The sequence below is a fragment of the Carassius auratus genome, chromosome 12 (assembly GCF_003368295.1).
Source record: "Carassius auratus strain Wakin chromosome 12, ASM336829v1, whole genome shotgun sequence".
Taxonomy (NCBI): Eukaryota; Metazoa; Chordata; class Actinopteri; order Cypriniformes; family Cyprinidae; genus Carassius; species Carassius auratus.
Window position 1 is genome coordinate 9,426,172 of NC_039254.1, and position 15,940 is coordinate 9,442,111.

Sequence of the window (15,940 nt, forward strand, 5' to 3'; positions counted from 1 at the left end):
ATCTTTGAACAGGAACAGTGCTATTAAAGCTCTTGCTCTGGATCAGGCAGATTAAATGCTGCATCTCGAGATCTCTCGTGCCACATGCTGTCATGCATCCGGGGGGAATTTGGGAGGAAGGATTGATTTACTGAGTGAGCTGAGATGCATCTCAGGTGCAAACGATTTTATTTGTATTTTTTAGAGTACTGGCCCAGGCAGATAATAAGTATGAACAAGCCACGGTATAAACACATGACAAAGTGTAGCATGGTTTCACTTTCAAGGTTACAAACTGAATGAGGAAACAGTATAACTAGCAATAAAACATATTATGTAAAAGACTGAAGCAAAGACAAGTTATACAGGGCTAACTAAATTATTTACAGCCAATGCTTGTATATCCAAACACACTGTTCCTCAATCAACATCTCAACTTACCAATACAATAGAAAGGTGGTAGTGCATGTAAAAAATAATATATTATTGTATTGCAATAAAACAGTACTTTTATACGTATATATAGAGCACCATTCTCATTTTCGTTTTGGTAAAATTTTTCAGCAAATATTTGTTTTTCATTTTATTTAGTTTTAATCCACTTTTATCTTAATTTATCAAAATATTAGTTAACGATAATAACCCTGATGTTACAATGAATAAATAGATACATTCAGAAAATAATAATAATAATTGTCATGTCAGTGCTATATATATATATATATATATATATATATATATATATATATATATATATATATATATATATATATTGCACTGACTATAAGGACTCTATGATCTTTTTAAGATTTTAAAATAATAAAGACCTCTTTCTTTTATAAATGCATAAATTAGACATAATTTAACATATTACAAAACACAATAACTTATGTATTACAGTACAATCCATAAACATTAAAAATAAGATTGGTAACAAATAATAGCAGTCTACATCCTGATTTGTGTTAGCTCACGATTATGTTAATGATGTACAACCAAAAGTGCAATAAAAGACCAAGTTTAAAAACACATAGTAAACTTTCTTTATATTCATGACCATATTGTTCATATATAGATTTACAAATGCACGCATATTTTAAAAGAGAATACCTGCTTCCTTTGCTGGGTGGAGTATTCTCGAAGGACTTCAGTGGTATCCCTTTCCTTTGAGGCATCACCGCTGTAGTGAATGTGCAGGTCTGTAACATGATAACCGTAAGAGGCAACAGTTAGAAGGCTATGGCAACCCTGAACTGATAACAAGTGCACTTAACATTATCAACCACCTGCTTCTGAAACGAATAACAAAAATTGTAAATAATTCAAAGTTTTTGATGGACAAATAAACTTTTGGAAAAACTGAATTTCAGAGGAAAATATAAAGGCTGTATTGTAACTGTATTGTATTGTATTGCAATTTAATAAATTATATTGTCTAATTATTTATTATCCAAATAATAACCTCCACATTGAGAAAGAAGAGTTTATTTAAAATAGGAATAAGTAATTTGCAGACTATAATTTAACCCTTTCATGCATTAATTATGATAACCTCAGTCAGGATTTTTTTGTGTTTTTATTGCTCTTAGGGCATGAAAAACAAGAATTAACACATTTTTCAAAGAGATCTTCAGATGTCCACTTTAGTGGACAGCATGTGGTTATGGTTTAAACTGAAGATATACTATATTAAATAAAATACAATAATCAAACAGATAAAGTGTGTGAATTTAACTAATCAATACAATTAAATCAAATCATGTGAAAAATATAAAATATATACAAAAAATATAAATGCGAAATATTGCAAAGGCTTCATACAACGTCATACAAGTTGCACTTTGCGTATCTTTGATATTAGAACATGAGGACATGATTCCATCAGAATTTTGTACAGCCTGTCAAGGTACAACTGTGGAAACCACTCAGATGCTCCCTCCAGTGCACCAGAGTATGGATATTTACCCTGATTAGCTGATAATTCTGATTATGTTCAAGGTGGACATGCACATTTCTATCATAGCCCTCCTCTGAGAAAACCTAGTGATACGTTTTTTCAATCTCATCTGAAATTATCAGTGTTGGGGTTAATGCATTACAAGTAACATGCATAACGCATTCAGATTCCTTTTTTGATGTTACAAGTAAAGTAATGTGTTACAAGTATGCATTACCTAATCAGATAACTTTTTGATCTAACAAGTAATTAACTACAAGTAATGTCCATTATCCTAATCAGATTACTTTTTGATGTAACAATTAAAGAAACGCATTACAATAACGCACATTACATAATCAGATTACTTTTTGATGTTATGAGTAAGGAAAAGCATTACAAGTAACATGCATTGTGGGGGAAGTCGTGGCCTATAGTGGTTGGAGAGTTTGACTCCTAACCCTAGGGTTGTGGGTTAAAATCTCGGGCCGGTGTAGCAGTCGATTCTGTTCCCCTCGGAATGTCTGTTCCCCTTTACGCAAACATACTATAATTCTTGCGTAGTTGCCAAGTAACTATACGTACGATCAGAACTACCGTGCGCAAGAAGCGTGACTGGATGTACGGCAAGTCAAATAGCTCAAAATACCGTTCTAAATTTTAAACTTGAAAATAAATTTAAGACGAGAAGTTTTTCAACTTGAAATGTAAAAACATAAGACAAAAATAACGGAACAACTGCAAGATGAATTATAAAAAAAAGAACATAAACGGGAGTGTGGGAATCATTTTACTATGCTGCAGTGTAACAAGAAATATGTCCCATTTTGCTTTCCTTACATCCAGGTATTACACGGACCTGGCAACCCGTGGGGAAACAGACATTCCGAGGGGAACAAAATCGACTGCTACACTTAGGTGCCCTTGAGCAAGGCATCGAACCCCCAACTGCTCCCCGGGCGCCGCAGCATAAATGGCTGCCCTCTGCTCCGGGTGTGTGTTGTGTGTGTTGTGTGTGTGTGTGTTCACTGCTGTGTGTGTGTGCACTTTGGATGGGTTAAATGCAGAGCACGATTTCTAAGTTTTTAAGTTTTAAGTTTCAAAAACAATATTCACATTATAATTATGAATTGTAGCTGAAATATAGCAATTGATGCATGACGTCCACTACAGTGGACATGTGATTAATCAGAGTTTTCTCTCAATCTAAAAAAAAAAAAAAATTGGAAGATTTTACTGTGATATGACTCATTAGATATTGCTTGATGCTGCAATATTTTTTTTTTTTACCTACAAAAGTCTCCAGAAGAATGGGTGGATATTCCGGAGCAACTTGGCATGTCTGACTGTCCTTTGGCCATCTTGGTTTGGAGGGGGAAAAAATCGAAACACAACAGCTAGCCAACTTGGTTGCAATTATTAGGATGATGCACCAGGGTCCAAGAGGCTGATGTGCAACTTTGCCATAAAAACCCATGCAAATTCAAGAAAATGCTTTTTAAATAGCTATCCGCTGTAGTGACCAATATGCGTGAAAGGGTTAAACATGAACTGAATTACTTCAAAATAGCGAGAAAGAAGAAGAAGAAAAAAAGACTTTTACCTTGACAGCACAGTTGTTCCGTACCAATGTTGCCATATCCGCCATGGCATTGTCTTCAAGTGAAAAAGTCGCATATAAATATAACTAGCTGCTGGTGATTTATTTCCAGATTGAAGTAGTGTAAAACGTTTAAAAAAATTTATCTAAAATTATGTAATTTAATACCTCCTTTTACTTGTTTGATATGGATAGTCTGACTGTTTTTTTTAACAGAGCTGTTTTTTTGTGTGTGGAGATCTGGCAACATAGTTCAGTATTCACGTCTGCTTCACCACACTACTGTCTGCATGGGATAAAAAGGTGTGAGAATGATGTTCAGGTGAATAAAGGTTAATAAACTTAAAATAAATAAATAATGAAACTCCTTCGCTTGCCTCTTTCTGTGTATATTAGCTCAAATATATGTCCAACGTTGTAAAAAAAATACTCTCTTAAACACAGTATGGTTTAGAAAATATTGATTTAAGCGCTCTTTCCGGTCGTGTATAAACATATAATAAGTGAAATGAATTACTCACTTACAGTGCTGTTCTGCTTAGGTAGTGGCTAACGGAAGTCCTCACTCTGTTGTATATGTGGCGATGGTGCTCACCTGCATTGCTCTGGTTTGTAAGTATTCAGGACATCAGCAGACTCCTCGGTCTGCTTTTGGACAATTTCACAGGGGTCAGTAAAGTCCTGCAAACTTTTGATTTCTTGTGTTGTTTAAAATAGAAATTATATCATGTTTTCTTTTAGATTTTGCCTCTCCATGGATCCCACCATGTCTCTTAAGCATTTGCTACAGAACTATGCAAGAGCTGTTCCATCAAAGGTAGGCTCCTTTGATGAACAGAAAGTTTTTTTTTTTTTTATTATTTATTTTATTTTGTATCTGTGTAAAATGCACTTTTGATCAGTTTAATGCATTGTTGCTGAATAAAAGTATTCATTTATAAAAATATAAAAATTAACCCCAAAACCCCATTTACCCATCACTGGCCCCAAAACTTTGAACGGTAGTGTATATTAAACATATTTAAAAGACTACATAACTAACTGTATAACTTACCTAGTAATGTTTATTAATGTGCACTGTCCTTCCTTAACTTATAAAATAATTACAAAAATATCTGATAAATATCTACTTGAACCATTTAAGGAATTTTTACATGCATGCATTTGGCAGAAATTTTGATCCAAAGTGACTTAGTTTTACTGTACTATGAAGTGTATTCAGGGTATACATTTTATGCTTTTCCTCGTATATTATATTTTTCGATGTTCCACTCAGCAAGCACCAAGTAGCATGGAAGCATTGTAGATTTAAAGTAATAAGCAGAAATTTTATTCGCCCATAACCACAGGGTTAAGAATAAGAATAAAGCTGCCAGTTGGCAAAATAAAGCTGTTTAATTCACATTGCATTGACTATCCTTCTGCATGAAGATCCAGGTCATATTTACTGTTGTCATTTCTTATTAGTTCACTCCGTGATTTGAGTAAACACTTTATTACTCTGAAGATTGAACTCGCAAATGAATGTCATAAATTATAATAGTTAATCGCATTTGTTTCTCGCATAATTCATTCATGCAAATAACACGCTATTGCGAGGCAAATAAATGTTTGCACAAAAATACACTGTTTAAGTGGTATGTGTAATTACATCAAACAAATAAAATAAAATGATTACCAAATTTCTTGTTATAGCAGTGACAATTGATAAAACAAATATGTTAAAAAGCTTTTTTTACTTTATTTATTTTTATATATTTTCTCATGTGTATGTACTTATTAGGATCTCTTTTTTTCATTCATTTACATTAAGCTTATGAATAGACTATATGTTGTGTACATATAATAATTACCATGTAGCTTCAACAACATGGGTTTATGCCCCTGACCAGCACAGGTTAACAAGGTAACAGACTTGCCAAATGTATTTTATCATCACATCATGTCATAGAGGATATGTGCTCAAAAGCATTTGACTGTAGCTTCAACAGGACGGGTTTATGGGGGGTGTAATTTTCACGCCCTTACACTTCTTAAAATTACACCCCCCTGACCAGCATGGGCTAACAATGTCACAGACTCACCAAATTTATTTTATCATCACGTCATGTCATGGAGGATGTGTGCAAAAAAGAATTTGATTGTAGCTTCAACAGGGCAGGTTTAAACGGGGGGTATAATTTTCACACCCTTACACTTCTTAAAAATACTCACCCCTGACCAGCGCAGGTAAACAAGGTCTTATGATTTATATTATCTGGGAACTGTACAACCTGTCAGCTGGTCAAAACCTGCACAATCCAAACATTATAGTAAGTATAGGTTTATCCTTCCTTTAAACATCAGATTACATTTCATGTATCTTTACAGTAAAATACTGTTGAATATACAATATTAGGAAGTGTAAAAGAACAAATCATTGTATAATCTACAGTAAAAACCCATACATTGACTTACATTTACATTAAGTCATTTAGCAGATACTTTTATTCTAACCGACTTACAAATGAGGACAATGGAAGCGTTAATTATTATATAATTAATAAAAAGAAAACAGATAGAATAGAAAAAGAATAGAGAAAACTAGTGTTAAGAGGCCTTTTTGTTAGTTGTATAATGAATAAAAATAAAAGGAATAGATAGAATAGAAAAAAAATAGAGAAGTTATAGTGTAAGATGCCTCTTTGGGATGGCACAATAAAGCAACATTCACTTGCAGAATGCAAGAGGGCACATAAGTCTGAAGTAATCAATTTAAGTAAAGAGGTGCAGAGCCAGTGTTGGTTTTGTAGACAAGCATTAATCCCTTGAATTTTATACGAGTAGCTATTGGAAGCCAGTGCAAATTGATAAACAGAGGTTCGACGTGTATTCTTTTTGTCTCATTAAAAATGTATCTTGCTGCTGCGGTCTGCATTAATTGTAAATGTTTGATAGGCTGGTTGGCTGGAAGACCTGCCAAGAGGGCATTGCACTAGTCCACCCTGGACAGAACAAGAGCTTGAACAAGGAGTTGTGCAGCATGCTCCGAAAGAAAGGGCCTGATCTTCTTAATGTTGAATAAAGCGAATCTGCAGGAGCGGACAGTTTTAGCAATGTGATCTGAGAAAGTAAGCTGATCATCAATCATAACTCCAAGGTTTCTGGCTGTTTTTTAAGAAGTTATGGTTCATGTGCCTAACTTCATGGTGAAATTGTAATGAAACGATGGGTTTGCTGGAACCACAAGCAGTTCTGTCTTGGCAAGGTTGAGTTGAAGATGATGGTCCTTCCTCCAGCAAGAAATGCCTGTTAGACAAGCTGAGATGTGAGCAGCTATCGTCAGATCATCAGGATGGAATGAGAAGTAGAGTTGACTCATAAGCATAGAAGTGATATGAAAAGTCATGTTTCTGAATGACAGGGCCTAGTGATGCCATGTAGACAGAGAAGTGGTCGAAGACCTGAGCCCTGTGGCACCCAGTTAAATGTTGCGATTTGGACACCTCACCTCTCCAAGATATCTTAAAGGACCTATCTGAGAGATAAGACTCAAACCACTGGAGTGTGGTTCCCGAGATGCACTTTGCCAATAGGTTGACAGGATGATCTGGTTGTTAACCGTGTCAAAAGCAGCGGACAGATCCAGCTAAATAAACACTGAAAATTCAGAATCTGCTCTTGCCAATCTTAGAGTTTCAAGGCAGTCTCAGTTGAATGTTCGCTTCTGAAACCAGACTGGTTAATACCAAGGAGGTTGTTCTGTGTGAGAAAGGCAGAGACTTGGTTGAACACAGTGCGTTCAAGTGTTTTTTTTTTCAATGAAAGGAAGAAGGGAAACTGTTCTGTTGTTCTCTAAATGAGATGGGTTAAGAGTGGGTTTATTTATTAGTGGGGTTATACGAGCCTGTCTAAATGCCAAGGGAAAAACACTAGTGTGAAGGGATGTGTTTGAGTGTAGGTACAACCAACGGCAGGAGAAATGGCTTGAAGGAGATGAGATCAAACGGACAAGTAGTAGGATGATTCGAAAGGATGAGATTGGAGACCTCTGCCTCAGAGAGTGAAGAGAAGGATGTGAATGAGTGTATGTTTGCTGTTCAGATGCGCTTGACAGTTTGTGGGGTGGAAAATTGTGCACTGATGGTTCTCATTTTATTTAATTAAAGTCGTTAGCTGTTAGAGTTGATAGGAGGAGAAGGAGGACAAAGGAGGGAGGAAAATGTTTTAAAGAGCATGGCGAGAGTTAGAAAAATTGTTAACTTTATTATGATAGTATGTTGTTTTAGCAGTGGAGACAATACAGAGAAGGAAGAGAGGAATAACTGATATACATTTATTTATTTGTGCCATACCCTTTCAGCAGCCCCAAGCTTAGAACAATGTCAGACAGCCAAGGGGCAGAAGGGGTGGTATGAGCTGGCCTGGAAGACAAGGGGATAATTATGTATAAAGAAATAGGCTATATTTTGCGTTGGATCAGTTACCTGTGGCAGCAGTGTGCAGCAGACACATCCACCTAAACGGTTTAAATATATCTCTTATCCTGCCCGAAAATACCATAAACATTGCAGGTAACAGCTGAAGTAAAAAAGGAATTTGTATACACACAACATAGAAAGATTTTTTTGACTGTTTTGCTTCAAATTGGGTGATTTTTAGATCAGTGGTTTGCATGTGACTCAATGATGCTCTCTGTCGGTAGGGATTAATAAAATGGCAGCTCAACACAGTGTGTGTGTGTGTGTGTGCGTGTGTGTGCGTGTGTGTGTGTGTGTGTGTGTGCGCGCGTGTGCGTGTGTGTATATATATATATATATATATATATATATATATATATATATATATATATATATATATATATATATATATATGATAGCCTGAATGCACTGTAAGTCGCTTTGGATAAAAGCGTCTGCTAAATGCATAAATTTAAATGTTATATATATATATATATTCCCAGAAAGTCTGGGTCAGGATAATTTGCTAGAGTGTGACTAAATGCAACATGAATACACTTGTGAGTAGACTAGCGAATGAGTAGAGTAAGTTTAATGGCACTTGTCAGCATCCGCCTTTTCCAAGACAAAAGGCTTTAAAAAAAAATGCTTTTTTTTAGTTTTGTTCAACAAAAATACTCGATAACAGTGTAATGTACTATACATGTTTTCCTCACACTCTGGGTTTCATAAAAATGTTAAAATGGCACCTGCCCGAGGTCTATTTAATACCATTTTATTAGGGTCATTGGCCCTTTAAATCGGTGCGGAAGTGCTTTACTGGTATATAAAACGTCACCTACAATGTCAAACGACGAATCACTTGCACAAGGCAGAGTGCCTGCCCTTCGGTTGCCGCGACTGGTAATTTCCAGTTCGTTGTCATTCTCTGTCATCCGACATAAGCTGATATCCGTCTAGTCGGCGGACTGTTCGTAGATAGGTGAAGATCAAATGCTATTTTAGGACGGACCGAGAACAAGAAACAAGACCGAGAGTAACGTTAACTAACGTTAGAGGAATGGCTTCATCTAAGTGTACGCGGCTGACAGAAGCTCTGAGCAGACCGTTACTGGACTCAGTGGACAGTGTGCTCTTTGACTGCGATGGTGTATTATGGAGAGGGGACCAAGCCATCCCCGGAGCATCTGAGGTTATTAATTCTCTGAAGAAAAGCGGCAAACAGGTGTTTTTTGTTACAAACAACAGCTCGAAGACCCGACAAATGTACGCGGATAAATTAGGCAAGCTCGGTTTCGATGCCTCCAAGGACGAGGTGTTCGGGACCGGGTACTGCTCGGCGATGTACCTAAAAAATGTGTGTAAACTCGACGGAAAAGTCTATTTAATTGGGAGCAATGCGATGAGGCAGGAGCTCGAGTACGTGGGGATCCAGCCGGTCGGTGTAGGACCTGACCCCATCTCAGGAGTCCAGAAAGACTGGGCGAATATTCCTCTCGATAATGAGGTCCGAGCTGTACTGGTCGGCTTTGATGAACATTTCAGCTACATGAAGCTCAACAGAGCTCTGCAGTACCTGTGCAACCCCGACTGTCAGTTCGTGGGCACTAACATGGACGCGACGCTGCCTCTGGAGGGAGGCAAAACGATCCCTGGTAAGCAGATATGAGTGACATCACAAATATGCATCACCTTGAATCATGTTGTTTTGTTTTCACAACGCCCTTGTCTTCCTCTTGTTTGCAGGGACAGGGTGCATTCTTAGGTCGGTAGAGACCGCGGCGCAGCGCCAAGCTCAAGTGGTCGGAAAGCCCAGCAACTTCATATTCGAGTGTGTGGCCAGCCAGTTCGGGCTGAACCCTGAGAGGTGTCTGATGGTCGGAGATAGACTGGACACGGACATCATGCTAGGCTCAAACTGTGGCCTGAAGACCCTGCTGGCCCTCACAGGAGTTTCTACTGTAGCCGAAGCTGAGGCAAACCAGAAGAGCGAATGTCCACAGCGGCAGAAGATGGTGCCTGACTACTATATAGAGAGCGTTGCTGATATTTTACCTGCACTACAAGCATAGTCAGCGTTTGCTTGGAATTTACCCACTTTAATAGAGAATGTTTAACAATATATGTGTGTCAATATTTTAATATTGCAGTTAAATAGATTTAATGGAAATTGTTTCTAAAAATATATGCTGTATGGTTTTACTATGTCATCAAGGCTTCATTTCAAACTGGCCTACCACTGATTTAATTTTAAGGTAATATAAGGGCATTATGTTTTCATTTTAGTGTTGATGTTTATTTGTTTGGTTTTGTTTTATTTTGTCTAAAAAATTGTAATGTGTTTTCTGGTCAGTAACACTCCGGTGCTACAAAACAAGTGACCCTTTAAATTGTGCCGTTTGTTTTTAGTACTTGTACAATTCTGTACTGTTAACTCGATTTACTTGAAATTATAATGAGCGCGAGAATATTATGACCATTTTTAAATATATTTTGCACTCGACAGCTTTGTCCCTCACAAACCCATAACCCTGGTAGGATGATAATTCTTCACCCAGGTTTGAACAAAGTGTTTCATTTTGCCTAACCGATCAAATAAATAACAATTGTTAACGAAAAGTGTACGACGTTTTCTTTTTCTTAATATTGTACATAAATGGATGAACATTCACTACTTGCCGAACTTACTCTCTTCTGGGGTACATAAAAGACACTGTTTGGAGAAATTATATTTTGGAAAGTGTGTGGTTATCAACATTCCTCAAAAGAAAGAAGGTCACCGAGTTTTGGAACGACGTGAGAGTGAGTAAATGATGACCGTTAAAATTTTTGGGTTCCCTGTAATGAGACTGCTCTTCAGTTTTCTCACTATAACCACCTCTGAAGTTATTAAAGTCACCTTGGTCTATCAGCAGCCAAAGGGCATGGGCAGTCGATGCCTTAAAAACTGGCTCCACGACGAAAAGCCCTGTCCACAGTGCCGATCTACCTGTCCCCTTTGTCTATTGTCTGGTATAGGGGTAGTCAGCCAGTGGGTTGGACTACCTGGTGGGGGGCAGAGAGGAGTTAGACACCTATACCGCAGGCACCGCTGGTCAGGCTCAGTCATGAACATTGCTTTACACAGAAAGAAGTAAGACAGGTACCGCGAGGAGAAGCAAAACAGGGCAGAATGGTGAGGTGCTGGAAGCTTTCGGAAGCCAGTCTGGAGGACCCACAGAACATGGTGAGGGTTCATTGCTGTTTTCCATTAGCAGTACGCATACTTTAGATTATAGCACAAATATGTCAGTTTGTGTTTTGCTTAGCTGTGTTTTATTGCTAGCTTATGTTTACAAACCATAAATACTGTTCAGTGGGAATGTGCTTTAAATGTAGCACGAAGGGAGATGATTGTGTGCTTGGGTTTTCTAGCACTGTGGTCCTTTGAGCTCCTCCAGGGTTCCTCACAAAGTTCTCTGGGGGAGTATTGCTGCCATGCTGCTCATTGTTATCATCGCTCTCGGTGTGACCGCACATCTAGGGCTACAGCACAAGGCACAAGTAAGAGTCCAGCCATTTCCTATTTTCAAGCATTTTTAAGCCAAGACACCAGTATATCATTGTTTGTTTGTTTCCCATGCAAGGGGATTTGCTTGTATAACTTTTTTTTTTATTTCATACTGGTGAAAAGTAAATATTATTTTTTTGTTCATATGTCATCATCTGATTTATATATCATTTTACTTCTAAAAACATGGCGAAAATGTATTTGTATTTTGACAGTGTTTTCTGATTTATGGAGTCATAAATATCCAAAATAATATATCAAAATGAAACAAGAATTTTGAATCTGGCTTTATCCAGTGTTCAGTTTTCTTTCAATATATGCAAATTAGTGCATATTTAATTACACAATACCTTACTGCATATTTAAATGTAACATTTCAATAACTTTTGAATACAAATGCAATATACTTGCTAAGTAATACACTGTGATTAATCAGCAAATGATTAATATTTAAAATTATTACTGATTAATGGATAGTGTTCCTGTGGCTCAGTGGTAGAGCATTGTGTTAGCAGTGTTAAAGGTTGTTGGTTCAATTCCAAGGGAACACATGTTAGGTAAAAAAATGTTAGCTTGAATGCACTGTAAGTTGCCTTGGATAAAAGTGTCTGCATAAATGTAATGTAAAATATGGTGATATGATATCCAGCTGTGTTGTCTTGCTTTAAACTAAAACTTTTCCGCACAGTCTTCATTGCAGGTTGTCAGAATTCCTGATCACACAGGAGACTTGATCAATCAGTCGGCTCTGATTGACAAGCACAACAGCATAGTGACCTACTCTGTGACTTCCCATGTCAACCACACCTCCACAGTGATTTTTGACATGAGACATGTAAGGCCTTTTCTTTCTCTACGGATTAGGCTTTTCCTCTAAACCTCAGTGACATTTCCCTATGTATCGCTCTTCCTCAGGGGCTGGTATGCTATAAGCCTGGCAACCAGGACAGCTGCTTTCTTCGCCGGATGGAAAGTTTGGATTACGAGAATGTGCAGTCTCATCTGAACAAGTCTGAGCAAGAGGTAAAATATTTCTGCTTGTTGAGTCTCCTATTTTTGTAATGGACCAGAAGATTGTGTGATTATGGCAAACCAATCTTACAATATTACATTATATTTAATATATACACTGCACTCTACAAAAAAAAAATAAAGGTTCAAAAAGGGGGATTCTGCATGCAGCTATGCCATGGAAGAACCAACTTGGGTTCTTCAGAGAACCTTTCAGTGGACAGTTCTTAAAAGAACCATTTCTTTTCTTAGCAAAGAATGGATGTCTTCATGCAACCATAGATGCCAAATAAAGAACCTTTAATTTTGCGAGTGTACCATTCAAAATTTTTTAAATTTAATAAATTATTTTATTCAACATATATATAATAAATGAATAAAAAATGGCAGTATTTTATTACGTACCAAGATTTCTGTTTCAAATTAATGCTGTTTTTAAACTTCCTATTTACCCAAAAATGGGGGGGGGGCAGTATAAGGGATTTCACAAAAATATTACCCAATGCAACTATTTTATTATTATTATTATTATTATTGAAATGCTAAGAAATGTTACCAAATCAACATATTAGAATGATTCCTGGAAGATCATGTGACACTGAAAAAAATGAGAATTCACCTTTGCCATCACAGGAATAAATGATCAACTCTCCTGTTGTTGCCATATGAAGGAGAATGTCAGTGTAAAACGCTTTGGTGTATTTGACAGGATCTCGTTCTTTTGGACGCAGCGGCTTTTTAAGAACTAATACACCATATGTACCTAAATGTAAAGGTGGCTGGCAAATTGACTGACACTTGAACGCGGCACCACCCCAGTGCTCTTGGGTAGATTAGAGAGCTCTTTTGGCTGCTTTCTCCTCCGTGACTCCAGAAAGGGAGTAATGGACTGCACCAGCTCAGGAGGGCTTTAGTGTAGCCGAGTCCGAATTCCACAGACCATCTGATCCACCTTGGCTGGATCGCATTACAGGATGGGACCACAGGGTGCACAATGGCCACTCTGTTGGCTTTTTCCTCTTATAAGTCACTACTGGAAAGACAGAGCTCCTTTCCGCAAACAGAGCAGGGAACTGTGTTGGACACACTTCTCTCAGCACTTAACAAGGTGATTCATGCGCTGGGTTATGATCTGTGCAGAACGGGATGGGTTGATGAACCGATAAGTATCGCTGACCACTTAAAATCTTGGTCTCAGTTGAGATTTTTGCATCATTGCGTTTGATTAAAGCCATTAGAAAACCTTTTGGAAACTTAATCCTTGGTCAATAGCCTTTTGAACAAGATTTCCAATTTTTGCTGCACAATGAGCTATTGAGAAGCATAAACTGCCTGTCTTAGGCTCACTCAGGCATTACTCTGCTTTAGCAAGTGTCTATCTGATTTCTCAGAGGAGTAAGTGGTGTAATTACAAATGGCTTTTGTACGAGAGGAAACACTTAAAACCCCCAAAAGACACAATTATACGATCGGGAGTTATACAGCGTATGTGTTCACACAGGAACAATATAGTGAGCCTGTATCACACCATTAGAGGATAATTTACTCTACAGTGAGATATGTGATGATTCTCACAGGTTCGTCAGGTCTGGGTGGTGGGAAATCAGACTGAAAAACACACTGAGTTTTTGGGAGTGCTGCCCGGCAGTCGTGTTGAAGCTTCCACCCTTCAAGAACCTCTTCAGTCCATCTGTCAGCAGGCCTCTGTGTACTGGACTAGAAGATCTGATGGTAAGAGTGTGTCAATACTACAGTATTACATTCTTTTACAATAAACTGATCAAAAGTGAAAGTCAATATGTGTATAATGTCACAAAAGATAAAAGTGAAATGCTTTCAATAAGTATTATGCAGCAAAACTGGTTTACATTTTTTTTTTAAACATCAAATCAGTAAATTAGAATGACTTCTGTAGAATCATGTGACACTTAAGATTGGTATAAAATAAACGCAAAAGAAACTTATATCAAAAACATAAAATAAAATAAAACTTACTGACCCCAAACGTTTGAAAGAGTTATGATCAATCAGCCACATTTGTTACCAAAAAGGGAACCAATTAATATTTAAAACTCCATATAATTTTAGCCATATAAACATTCCACTTGCATTCTTCTGTTACAACTTTTATATTATTTAATGAGTAAAGTCGTTTAAATCATTTGTAAAGTAGTTGCGTTATGATTAAGATTTTTTTGAAAATAGGCTTTCAACTCCCCTAGAGTTAAACAGTTGAGTTTTACCGTTTTCTAATCAATTCAGCCGATCTCCGGGTCTGGCGATAGTACTTTTAGCTTAGCTTAGCATAGATAATTGAATTTGATTAGACCTTAGCATCTCACTCAAAAATGAGTTATGATATTTTTAATATTTAAAACTAGGATTAGGCCATAGTTCAATTAGGACATTTAAGTATTTTTTATAAACGTGCCTTAGGAAGAAAAAAAAAAAAGAAATGACTGGTGTACATCTTGAGATGAAATGATGGCACTGATATTTTAATATTTAAATTAAAACAGTCTAGACATGCATTTTAGTTTTAGACTAGGCTTAAGCCTCATCTAAGATTAGATCAATTAAATTGTACATTTGGATATAACATGACATAGAAAAGCTAGAAAGGATTTTTATTAGGTTTACATTGAAATCATGTTAAAATAAATATAGTGTAAACTGTATCTTGTAGCTATACTACTGAAACAATGAATAATTTAACATTTAACAAATTGGCCCCATTCACTTCTGTTCTAAATTTTGTGTTAATCAAAATGCTGTACTGGGCTAAAACTAGACAGAAGACAAAATATTCCTTTTTAAAATATTGGATGGCCTGATTTTTGTGACAGAGAATGTATAGGAGAGATATAAGCCAAGAACATGCCGAGTTGCTCTTTAAAGAGCACAGTGACAGAAACCTAATCCAGTGGTGCAGTGAGATTGAGTTGTGACCTTTTTTAGGGTTGCAACCAGCAGAGCATGAACGAGGAACAGTACATTGATTATGATTGTCATCGGCACATCCATAGAAATAAGAACCTTGAGATTTCTTTCCTTTTTTCCCCTGAAGGGCCCGGGAAACAAAGACTTATTTACTTCTGCATCGACATCTGCTTTCCCAGCAACATTTGTGTTTCTGTGTGCTTCTACTACTTGCCAGAGTGACATTCCACTGACGGTGTACCAGCACACGCCAGGGAAACAAACAAATGCGTTCACATCCACGAGAGCAACTGGAGAGGCTACACAAATGGCATATTTAATGCCAGTCTGGCAACGAAGGCGGAACCATCTTGCCATGTTATCTGCTCAATCCTTATCTTCACCTTCTCTAGTATTTAGCCCCATTTTCCAGTGGCGTTTGAACATGACTCGGCTCTAAGACTCAGTCCAGCTTGTAACCTGATGCAGATGAGTAATGGAAAACA

The 15,940-nt window shown here is 37.1% G+C and overlaps 2 protein-coding genes across 7 annotated transcripts; both read left to right on the forward strand.

Annotated features, from left to right (window-relative positions):
• Nucleotides 1-3,736: 3,736 nt before the first annotated feature.
• Nucleotides 3,737-15,892, forward strand: bricd5 (BRICHOS domain containing 5). Of its 6 annotated transcripts, none has more exons than XM_026276816.1 (9): nt 3,737-3,837; nt 4,058-4,184; nt 4,257-4,332; nt 11,082-11,180; nt 11,369-11,497; nt 12,193-12,339; nt 12,420-12,527; nt 14,093-14,246; nt 15,583-15,892. In XM_026276816.1, exons 3-9 carry the CDS (start codon nt 4,270-4,272, stop codon nt 15,675-15,677), a joined length of 795 nt encoding a protein of 264 aa, XP_026132601.1. In that variant the 5' UTR covers nt 3,737-3,837; nt 4,058-4,184; nt 4,257-4,269; the 3' UTR covers nt 15,678-15,892. The 6 variants fall into 6 exon arrangements, with proteins under 6 accessions (XP_026132601.1, XP_026132606.1, XP_026132602.1 ...); XM_026276821.1 differs by having other exon boundaries at nt 4,058-4,127; nt 10,973-11,180; XM_026276817.1 differs by having other exon boundaries at nt 4,058-4,127.
• On the forward strand, nt 8,786-10,573 carry pgp (phosphoglycolate phosphatase). Its single transcript, XM_026276815.1, has 2 exons — nt 8,786-9,609; nt 9,701-10,573. The coding sequence occupies exons 1-2, from the start codon at nt 9,015-9,017 to the stop codon at nt 10,024-10,026; spliced, it is 921 nt and encodes a 306-aa protein (XP_026132600.1). The 5' UTR covers nt 8,786-9,014; the 3' UTR covers nt 10,027-10,573.
• Nucleotides 15,893-15,940: the final 48 nt, after the last annotated feature.